Source organism: Plasmodium brasilianum, chromosome 13, assembly GCF_023973825.1.
Source record: "Plasmodium brasilianum strain Bolivian I chromosome 13, whole genome shotgun sequence".
NCBI classification, from domain to species: Eukaryota; Apicomplexa; class Aconoidasida; order Haemosporida; family Plasmodiidae; genus Plasmodium; species Plasmodium brasilianum.
Window position 1 is genome coordinate 424,580 of NC_090126.1, and position 12,505 is coordinate 437,084.

Here is a 12,505-nt window from a genome sequence, read left to right on the forward strand (position 1 = left end):
GTTAGAAAAAAAAAAAAAAAAAAAAAAAGGGCAATAATATATTATTTGTTAAAAGTTTCTATTATTTTGTTAACGTTATTTAAACACAAAAAAAAAGAAAACAAAATTGCTTAAAAATTTAAATAAGCAAGAATAAATTTCCATAAACCAATACATAATATCTATTTAGTAGTTATAATATATGGTATATATTATAAATAAAAATATAAATTTTTTTTTTTTTTTTTTTAATTTTTACAAGCTTGGATGTATTTTGTTGCTTATGTGTTTACATGAGAAACATATTTATAAGAATGCTTTTTTGCTTTTAAGTAATGATAACACAAAACGTGTATACATATTTATGATGTATACATGTACATATTATTATGAACTAGTTTAAAGTGCCAAAATGTTTTTATTTTATAGCTTTATTTATATATACATAAAACATCGTGCTTGTAAATTATGTATATAGTATACACCTACACTAGATGCATGTATGCATTAGCTTATATATTATATATATAAATACATATTAATATATATATTGTAACTTGGGAAATTGATTCTTAATCCTTTTACGCTTCGTGAGAAAAAAGCAAAAACTCAATAAACCGATTAGAAGTGCATAAAAACAAACACATTACAAGTAAATAATGTTTTATTTAAATAGGCTATTTATTATTAACTTAAAATTGTGGTTAATTTAAATTTTATTTTTTTATTTTTTTTTAAATAAACACTGTTACGAATTGTATGTACATTGTTATATGAATAATTGCTATTTTATTTTTTAAGCCATATATGTAAGTTCTTTATCCTTTCAATGCACTACGAGTGTCTGTTGCTGGCATAACTAGTATTTATTTTTACGTTTATTTTAGTAATAACACTTGTCTAAATGCTCTTTTTCTTTGAGCAACGTAAATCTATTGTTTTCGCTTAGTTAATGTGTGTTTTCTATACATATATATATAAATTTGCACCTTATCTTTATTATATAGGTTATATATATTTTTTTTTTTTTTATTTTATTAATTTTCCATATATATACGAACCATTACTTTTAATTGAAAAATCATAAAAGCTGTTCATCTTCTTGAATTAAAATTTGATGAATAGTTCATAAATAATAAATATTTTTTTATTTTACTGTTTCATGTGAGATCTGTAGAGCGCAGTGTTTTTTAAATACAATGGAGCGTCTTGCACTATACGAAAATGTCTGAGTTTTATGTTATTATTATTATTTTTTTTTTTTTCTCTTAATTAGGTGTTATATTGGTAAAATGTTTTTCATACATATCGTTCTTTGTTCCATATTCCTATTTTTTGTTCCTTGTTCATTTTTTTGCCTTTCATTTCATCGTTTAACCAATATGAATAGTTCAAGTAATGCTTCAAGTGGCAAAAGGAAATTTACAGTTAATTCTCAGGTAAAATAAACAAACGATGAGAACATAATTTTATTTTATTTTTTTTAATAATAAATAGTAAGGAAATGTTTGCATGGCGCACCAACTTACTGTTTTGTTAAGACATAAAAAATGAAAATAAAAATACACATATCTATATATGTGTGTCACATAATTAAAGCAGTTTTTAAGAATATAATTATACACTTATATAATGCCATAGATTTCCTGCAAATTTAGAATACAATTAAATTTATGATTATATTCTCGTATAGTTAAATGTTTTAATAAAAAAAACGAATGTTTTAATATGAATATGCAAGAACATTTGATGCATGATAATAGGCTTATATTCATCTAAATTAAAATAAAAATTAATTAAAAAAAGTTTAAACATTTTTTTTTTTAATAATCTAGATATATATTGAGGATCTTATTCATTCGGTTAACATATTTCGTCTATTATAGTGTAACAACTTTTTTTTTTTTTTTTTTTTCTATCCTTAATCTTATGTACTCTGAAAATTTTAGAAATAGTATTCTCATGACTAATAAGTATTATTCGTAATTATCAGTTCAATTTTGCAATATTTCCAAATGGGAGAGAACAAAAAAAAAATTAAACTTAGATAACATAAAAATTTCGAGAATTAAGCAAATTCAAACCCCCTTTTTTGTATTACTCATATACGCTTGAGAGTAAGCATGTGTAAAGGGGCAAATGGACAATCATATATTTTCCATGAATGTAACTACCCATAGGTATATATACGCATATATACATATGTATATATATATATATATATACATACATACGTACATACATCTACATTTATATGTGTATATATGCGCTCACTTATATAGCCCTTTCTGCCTTTTAAAACATACGTAGTGATACTTGTCGTTTTATGCATATTTTTGTCCCCTTTACAAAATATAATAATACAAAAAAGTAAATATTAGTCCAAATAGGTTACAAAAAAAAAGATATACACGTATATGTGCATACGTTTATGTATGTATAGGTATAATAGCGCGCCAGTAAAATTCCATTTTGCATGCACTGCAGAGACTGGAGAAAGAACACACGCACTTCTTTATGTACATAGTCTTTACTCAAGTTATTTTGTAAAATTAAGAAGAATTATGTCAAACCTTCCTTTTAACAGTTATTTATATAGTATACATTATGCATTTATTCATTTTACTTATATGTATTTTCATAAATATGCCCCTTTCTATTTGTACACTCCGTTCATTTTATTATACTTATATAACTATATATATACAAGTTGAATGCAGAATTTGCTTTTTTCTTTTTTCTTTTCATATCTTGTCATTTAGATGTAATTTGCCTTTGAGCTGATCAGGCTAGTATTAAGGTGGTACAATTGTACGTTCCCTCTGAACGAACAACAGAATTAGCATGTGCTCTTAGTAGTCAGGAAAACAAAAAATAGAGCGGCGTTTTATATATATATATATATATATATATATATATATATACACACATATACGTATACACATAAACATGCACATATAAATATATAAAACTGGGCGTGCTTGAACATGGTTGTTCTATTCCCAAAGAAGGCAGTACACGTGTGGGAACTCGTAAGATAATACGAGTGAACGATGCTTATAAAGTATCTCATATATATGCACACACATACAAAGTTAAAATTATAAAGAGAAAAAGCATAAGGTCTCCTTCTGCATGGTTCATAATAAATGGAATATATTTTTTGCTTAACACTCATACATACAAACATACATGATCATATACTTATAAAAATATATGGGTATTTACATATGTGCGTATAAACTAATATGTGCACTTGATCTCTTTTCCGTTTTGACTCATTTAAATAAGATTTATTGCATGCTTTCACTTTATCGTTAAGCCTATATATACTTATAGAGCACCAAAAGAACAGGCTCATATACGTTTATCCCGTATATATATTATACATATATATGTACATAGCTATGTATGTATATAGCTATGTATGTATATAGCTATGTATGTATATAGCTATGTATGTATATATGTACAGGTGCATAACGTTTACCTGACATGTCATACGAAGGTCAATCCATTTCCTTTCTGTTCTTTATTTCTAATTTTCTGTTTCTCCAATTAGTGGAAGCAGCATAAGAGTTAACGCTCTCAACATTTTTGAAAAATATGAATTTTTTTTTTTTATTTAAGATCAACATGTACAGCCACTATATCTCTTTTAAATGGAATAATTATTATTAGAGCAGGCGTATCTCTTTTTTTTTTTTTTTTTTTTTTTTTTTTTTTTTTTTTTCCCTCTATTCTATTTTTTTAATAAGTTAATAAATTAGAAAAGCTAAATGTTCATTTTCATTTTTCCTTTTTTTTTTTTTTTTACTTAATTTTTCCTTAGTTGAGTTTCTTTTTCTTTTTCTTTTTTTTTTTTTTTTTTTTTTTTTTTTTTTTCTACTCATTTCTATCCCCTACCCCACCCCCAAGAAAAAAAAAAAAAATTTATATAAAAGTATAACAAGATTACAAAATATAAATCATTTTCTTTATTCCTTTTCTAATATCTATTTTTTTTCTTTTTTCATTAATTATAAATACTAAATAAATAAATGGTATTGTATTTGTAGTATTATATCTTTTACTATCTAGTACAATGCTATCTCGACTATTTGACTATTTATTTTGTGTACTAGTTAGCTGCGTTTCGCCTTAACGTTTTCACTTCTTGTTCAATTTTCTTTTTTCTTTTAATAATTCATTATTGTTTACTAAGCTTCCATTTTGTGTTCATTCTTTTATATATACGTAGATATAAATATATATATGCATGTTTATATATATATATATATTATATATATATATTTATGTAAACATATATATATATAAAGAGCTTTTGCCTTGCACTTTAGAAATCCGTAACCTATGAACTAACGCAATAGCAAATTTACTTTTTTTTTTTTTTTTTTTTTTTTTTTTTTATGTGTACATAAACATAGTGTTTTTATTTAAAAAAAAAAAAAAAAAAAAAAATTCTATTAAAATGTGTATTTTTTATTTTCATTTCGTTACTTTTGGTTTCGTTTCGTTTCTTTTCGTTCTTTTTCTTTTTTCTTTTTTAACATTCTCGTTAAATTTGTGTAAAGTGTACTAACTAAAATAGAGTACATATCACGCAATGGCAGTAAAGATGTATTAATATAACTTATTTATATATATATGATAAATTATATATATATATATTACATATACACATACAATTACGCACCATATATTTTTAAGTAAGGATACCCTAACATATAAAGAAATTTAAAGTGTTAACTTTTAGTAAAAAAAAAAAATAAAAAATAAACTAACATTGATGGCAATGTTTTGTGACTGCTGTGAGCATGTACTATTTGACAGATTCAAATAGTAGTTTTTCCTGTTTTTTTCAAATTTTTACTTAGTTTAAATGCTTTAACTACTCTGCTTTTACTGCTATACTTTAACTGCTCTGCTTTTACTGCTATACTTTAACTACTCTGCTTTTACTGCTATACTTTAACTACTCTGCTTTTACTGCTATGCTTTAACTACTCTGCTTTTATTGCTATACTTTAACACTCTGTTTTTATTGCTATACTTTAACACTCTGCTTTTACTGCTATGCTTTAACTACTCTGCTTTTATTGCTATACTTTAACACTCTGCTTTTACTGCTATGCTTTAACTACTCTGCTTTTATTGCTATACTTTAACACTCTGCTTTTACTGCTATGCTTTAACTACTCTGCTTTTATTGCTATACTTTAACACTCTGCTTTTACTGCTTTACTTTAATACTCTACTTTTACTGCTTTACTTTAATACTCTACTTTTACTGCTTTACTTTAATACTCTACTTTTACTGCTTTACTTTAACTTTTCTTTTTTTGCTTTGCTTTTCTGTGCTTTACTTTTATTTCCTTTTTTTTTTCGTACCTTTTGTTCCTTTTTTCATTTCTTTTTTTTCTTTTTATTACTTTCTTTTGTTTTATTTTTTTTTTAATTTAAAAAAAAAAAATATATATATATACAATTGCGCTTCATCTTACGTTAAAAATATATGAGCACAATTGATAGTACGAAAAAATATATATATATTATATATATATATTCAAGTGTATATATATATAAATATTATGCAAAAAATATATATTTTTTAATTGAATAAATACACATATATATATTGTATATATGCATTTATACATAACTGGTGCTATATATATATTATATATATATATATAATATTGTACGTTTATCTTAATCTCATATATATATGCATATAATATATTTTAATATATTACATTGTATTATATTTTTTTTATATATATACATATATGCATACATATATACATAAATATATACATACATATATACATACATATATACATAAATATATACATATATTATACATACATATATATATTATACATACATATATATATGTATTATGTACATTTTGAAAGTCCTATGATTTGTATAATATTGTATATATGTAAAAAGTGAAAGGTTTTTTGTTTACTATTTACTAAAAAAAAAAAAAAAAAAAAAAAATTGTGATAACTTAAAAGTAAAAAGAATATTGAAAAAAAAGATAACACTTTTTTTTTTTTTTTTTTTTTTTTTTTTTTGTTTTCTTTTTAATTGCTTTTTTAAAATTATATTATTTTACACTTTCCTTTTATATATAGTAGTAATAATAATAGTAATAGTATAATTATATATAATTAAATAATTAAACAAAATAATTAATAATAAGAAAATATAGAAGCAATATGGCGTTAAAAAGAATAACAAAGGTAATTATAATATATAATAATAAACATGCATTTGTGTGAAATGATAATTACTATGTTCATCCCTTTGCAAATATTATTCTACAGAGTTTCTCGTCTATGTTATTATATCAATATTTAGTAGTTTTTAAAAGTTTTATTATTTCTATGGGCATTTAACTGTCATGCAAATTGCTTATTCCATTCCATATATGTACATGTATAAATATGTATATGTATAAATATGTATATGTATAAATATGTATATGTATAAATATGTATATGTATAAATATGTATATGTATAAATATGTATATGTATAAATATGTATATGTATAAATATGTATATGTATAAATATGTATATGTATAAATATGTACATGTATAAATATGTACATGTATAAATATGTACATGTATAAATATGTATATATATGCATATGTACATATATGTGTACGTATATGTATGTGTACGTATATGTATGTTATGCAATATATATATATATATATATATATATATATATTATATATAATATTATATATATATATTCAAAATGTATTTCTTTTTTTTTCCCGTACATTTTTTTTTTTTTTTTATATTTTTATTTTTTGTGGCGTATGACAAGTATTTATTTTGTGTAGTGCTTTTTTTTTTTTTTTTTTTTTAATTGAAATTTGGATGTCCTACACATATATGCATATATTTGCATATACATATATATACCAACTAATGCACACATACATATGCACACTTATAATACACCTATACATACATATACATATGTGTACAAACGTGAGCACGTTTTATGCACATACAGAAGAAGAAACTAAGGCATATAGTATCTAACGACTGTCGATGTTACATTTTTGTTATGTCACATACTGTTTTGGTTTTAATTCGTTTATTCACCCGTTCATGTACTTACCTAATTACTCATCTGCCTAATTACGTAGTTGTTTACTTTTTCATTTCATTTTATTTTATTATTTCTTTTTTTTTTTTCACATAGGAATTGCAAGACTTGAACAAGGACCCCCCAACGAATTGCTCGGCGGGCCCAATAGGAGATGACCTTTTTTTTTGGCAAGCAACAATTATGGGACCGGGGGATAGGTGAGAAAAAGGAAATAAGAAAAAATAATAAGAAATGAATTGTGGAAAATGAGCAACGAAAAATGAATGATAAGAAATGAATTATAAAAAAACGAGTGACAAAAAAATAATTTTGAATTGTGAATGAAAAAAAGGAAAAATGAGAAATGTTTATCTGCTTAAATGTAGCATTAGTAACAGCAACATCAACCAAAAAAAATGCTCACAATTTACACATGTGATAATTATGCGTAATGCCATCCATCCTTATACATATTACGAACATTTACATGTGTACGTATTATACATATATATATATATATATATATATATATATTTTTTTTTTTTTCCTTAAGTCCCTATGAAAACGGTGTATACTTTTTGAACATCAAGTTTCCTCCTGACTATCCTTTCAAGCCACCAAAAGTAAATATTTTTTTTCCATCCCTTACATTCTTTTATTTTTTTTTTTTTATTGCATCGTTCTTTTTTTTTTTTTTTTTTTTTTTTTATACAATGCATTGTTCGAATGTTCATATGTACATATATTTACATGAGTACGTTTTTATGTGTACATATAATGTGTCCTCCCCGTCTTTTCTTCGCCCACTTCACAGATAATTTTTACCACGAAAATTTACCATCCCAATATAAACACGGCAGGAGCTATATGCCTCGACATTTTAAAAGATCAGTGGAGCCCTGCCCTAACCATATCAAAAGTATTACTGTCCATCTCGTCATTGTTAACGGATCCCAATGCAGGTACGAAAGAAAAAGCAAAAATGTTTTAACGAGTGGAGGGAAAAAAAGAAAATCATTTGTTTCCATTTTTATTTGATTCAGTTATGGGTTTTGTTCTTGTTGTGCTACCTATACAACCAAATACACTATCACGTATGCGTTTATATATACGTACGTTCTTATCTACACACTTACTACATAAAAGCTTTTTTTTTTTTTTTTCTTTTTTTTTGCCCATAAACTGTGTTCCCCCCTTCCCTACTTGTAGACGATCCCCTAGTACCGGAAATAGCGCATGTATACAAAACAGACAGAACAAAATATCATCAAACTGCGAAGGCATGGACCCAGAAATACGCACAATGAACAATACAAACACACATATATATATATAGATATAGATTCATATAATTCAGTACATTTAATTAAGTTTTTTTTTTTTTTTTTTTTTTTTTTTTTTTTTTAATAACTTATTGATTCTTTTAAAATATGTGGAAAAAAAAAAAAAAATAATAATAGTGAAAGAAAAGAAGAAAATGTATTTTCAATAGATATTATATATATATATAGGTATGTGTATATATATACTAAACGGGCAATAAGAAAAAGATTATAGAATAATAACCCAAATAAAAAGAAAAAGAGAAAGAGAAAAAAAATTAAGAAAAGCTCTGAAATTAAAAATTTTTTTTTTTATAGTTTTTTTTTTTATTATTATTTTTTTTTTTTTTTTCCTTTTTTTTTTTTTCATCTAATATGTATGCGTGTGTATATATATACATATGTATGCATACATTTAAGTTTCATTGTAACCAATCTAATTATTATTACACCACCTTCTTTTTCCTTTTTTTTTTTTCTACATTAAAACCTTAATTTTTTTTTTTTTTATTTATACATGCTTACATATATATTTATATATATTCTTTTTATTTTTATCCATTTTTTATCCTTTTTTTAAATAAATTTGTTAAAACATTTTGTGAACATGTACGTGTTTATATATATATATATATATATATATATGTATGCATATATATGTATATATCTACGTCTCTTTTTCTTTCCCTTCATAAAGATATATTTATATAAATACATATATATATATATATATGTTCATATATGTAAGTATGCATGTATGTATATGTCTACAAAGCAACAGTTATAAATTGGTTCTTAATAAAAAAATATGAAAAAAGATTAGCATATTAAAAGGATGCAACAAATGCTATTAACGTGTCTTACCCAACTACCGCATGGTGATTTTTAGCCGATCCAGCTCAAAAAAAAAGAAAAAGAAAAAAATATATAAAAAGGAAAAAGGAAAAAATAAAAAGAAGATTTTTAACTTATACTAAATTCCGCAGAAATAGGAATTAACGACAAACATATTTTATGCCCTCCTATTTAAATCCCAAAGTTTGCCTGTACAGTTACGTGTTCACGTTTTATAAAAATAGAATATATATGTGTATACAAAGGCATCCTTTTTTGAGTCTATTTTCATATGTAACAAAATTGTAAATTAGGTATAAAATTGTAAATATATGAAGGAGTACTGCAACTACCTGATCTACTTCAACTATCACGTAGCATAACTTACTCCTTCTTACCTCAAAAGTGTAGTACACTGATAAAGCCCTCTTATGAGTTCGGGGGAGACGTATTTTTTTCTCATTTCCTTTCAAAAAACCATTTATAGTACACTAAAATTAAGTAGTATGATCGTCTAAAGCTTACCGATTTGTGTGTGTTCCTTTAAGCATATAAATATAACTTTTACTGCGCGAAACTTAGATTAAGTCAAATTTATGTTTTTCTCTTTTTATTATTTATTCATCGACGGTAAAAAATTAATTCGCTCGTTTCTATTTTTTTAATTTATTATTTTTTTTGTTTTTTTATTTTATACACTTACTATTTCGCTTAACATGTGGCACATATAAAAGCATTTCATCTCAAGAAACAAGATCTACATGTAACACACGGATCAGCAAAGGGGGAGGGGGGGAGATTTATATCACATTTAGAAGGATATTGCTGAGGAGACAAGGCCAGAGCATCACATTTATGAAAAAAAAAGAAAGAAATGAACACTAAGTCGAAATTTAGGAACAAAAAAAAAAAAAAAATGAACAGTCAAGTGAAATTTAGGAGAAAAAAAAAAAATGAACAGTCAGGTGAAATTTAGGAGAAAAAAAAAAAAAATGAACAGTCAGGTGAAATTTAGGAGAAAAAAAAAAAAAAAATGAACAGTCAGGTGAAATTTAGGAGAAAAAAAAAAAAAAAATGAACAGTCAGGTAAAAATTAGGAGGAAAAAAAAGAAAAGAAAAAGAAAAAAAAATCAAAAGCATAAGCAAAATAATCTAGAACACTGCTTCAGTTGAAATGCCCATAACGGATCTTTAATTAAAATATTACCTCTTCGCACTTTTTCATTTTTTCATATAAGGAAATTTATTATGTTATAGGATAAGGCATAAACCCCTACAGCCATGACCTGCTCCCCCCATTTTTATTTCCTACATAAATTCGAGTGTAATATTGTAAAAAATTAATCTTAAAAAAAAATTCACCTCTTAATACCGCGGAAAAAAAAAAAAAAAAAGATAAAATGTTGCTTTCTTTAAACAAGATATCTAAAAATTTTGTTTGATGTGTTTTTTTATAGTTTTCTTATCTTTACACCTAACTTAAAATGAATAGAGATAAATTAGAAAAGCAGAGACTAATGCAAAGGAATGAAAAGCATATCAAAAATTACGTCACTGATAATGTAATAAAAGATATAAAGTGCAAAGATGACGGTAATTAGAGAGTCATTTTGTAGAAGCAAATGAAAATTACGTGAACATAAGAAATTAAGAGTACACACAAACCTGAAAACATACACACGTGCATTCATCACGTCACTTTTAACATTTCTCTAATAAGCGAATGAAGATATGGAAAAAAAAAAAAAAAATATATATATATATTTATATACTTATGTATTTATATTGCTACACACTTGTTTATACGTAAAGTTTCCAACCCCCTCTCTATTATATTTTCAGACAAGTTGTACTTAAGGAAGGATGAGGCAGCCTATGAAAACTACAAAATCAGAGAGAAGGAAAAAATAAATTCATATATTAGAATAGAAAATAGGAGGTACGAAGAAGAAAAAAAATAGAGTAAAATAAATAAAAAATAACAAACAAACCACGTAACAATAAATTGTGATAACACCTTAAATGTCATTCGCGGTAGGAGGGAAAACCTTTGCAGGAACGAGAACAGATGGCAAATGGCAGAACTCAAAGCTCAAGTATGAACACATATAAATGGGAGTAAATACTAATGTATCAGGCGAATAGACACATAAATATAAACATGCACAAATGTATACACCCACATTCATACACATACAAAAGATATAACAAAAAAAAAAAAGGTGTGTAAACGTGGCATAGAGACTAATCACTAAAATTAGGATAGTTGTGTAAATCAGAATTAGCACCAAAAAAAAAAAAAAAATAAATAAAATAAAATTAACTTATCTGTCTTTTTTCTTTCTTTTTTGCTCTTTTTTACAAAACAAAACGCGTAATATCTTGCAAATATACACTTCTTTCCTCCCGCTGTTACTATAAAAGAAAGAAGTAGACAAAACAAATAGATTACAGCAAATGCCTTTTAAAAGCGAAAAAAATAAGTCTAAGTAATACAAAAAGAGGAAATTACATATAAAATGCGTACAAATTAAGTAAATAGTTTGAGAACAAAAGAGATAGATAGAGAAATAAAGTGAGAGAGAGAGAGAGAAAAAAAAATGTTATTTCTCAAGTTACGTAAAAAAAAAATTTTTGCATAATTTTACCATAAATAATTTTAAAAATTTGTCAGGTGCAATCATGACATTATAAATCATGAATACACAAATTATGAAGAGTCTATCAAATTAGAAAAAAAAAAAATGTACGGATCAGCAGCATGAAAAATGTTACAATGTGCACATGTAAATAATGCTGTATATAAATCCATGTACAAAAATGACCCGACTGTTCTTACACCACAGATTTGTGCAAATAAAAGAAGGGACTTCTTGACTGAAAGGATGAGCGGCTCGTACAACCCAATTACCGGTTGATATATATTCTTGTCAAGTTGCATTTTTATTTGTTTATATCGTATTATTTTATTTTTCCCTTTTAACCGATAAGTCCACTGTGTTGACTAGTTATGTCCGCTCAACTGACCACTGCTCTAATTTTTCTTTTCACTTTCAGGTGAGAAGAGGAGCTGAAAGGAAGATGTTCAAAGAGGACAATTATTCAACGGAATCTTCCACTTATCCGAGGCTACTACGAGATTTGTTTTTTTATTTTTTAAAAATATGTCTTTTTTGAAATATATTTTTTATCCATCACCAACATCTACCATTTTGGTTAATGTTTTCATCATGTCAAAAAAAGAGACGCGC

General features: G+C 24.9%; 2 protein-coding genes across 2 annotated transcripts; both read left to right on the plus strand.

The window, feature by feature from the left end:
* Positions 1-6,206: 6,206 nt before the first annotated feature.
* MKS88_004781 (ubiquitin-conjugating enzyme E2) lies at positions 6,207-8,405 on the plus strand (the record flags this gene model as incomplete). Its single annotated transcript, XM_067217985.1, has 5 exons — positions 6,207-6,230; positions 7,213-7,316; positions 7,652-7,721; positions 7,913-8,060; positions 8,308-8,405. 5 exons carry the CDS (start codon positions 6,207-6,209, stop codon positions 8,403-8,405), a joined length of 444 nt encoding a protein of 147 aa, XP_067071163.1.
* Positions 8,406-10,738: 2,333 nt separating this feature from the next.
* MKS88_004782 (uncharacterized protein) lies at positions 10,739-12,019 on the plus strand (the record flags this gene model as incomplete). Its single annotated transcript, XM_067217986.1, has 5 exons — positions 10,739-10,847; positions 11,097-11,193; positions 11,293-11,350; positions 11,679-11,743; positions 11,929-12,019. 5 exons carry the CDS (start codon positions 10,739-10,741, stop codon positions 12,017-12,019), a joined length of 420 nt encoding a protein of 139 aa, XP_067071164.1.
* Positions 12,020-12,505: the final 486 nt, after the last annotated feature.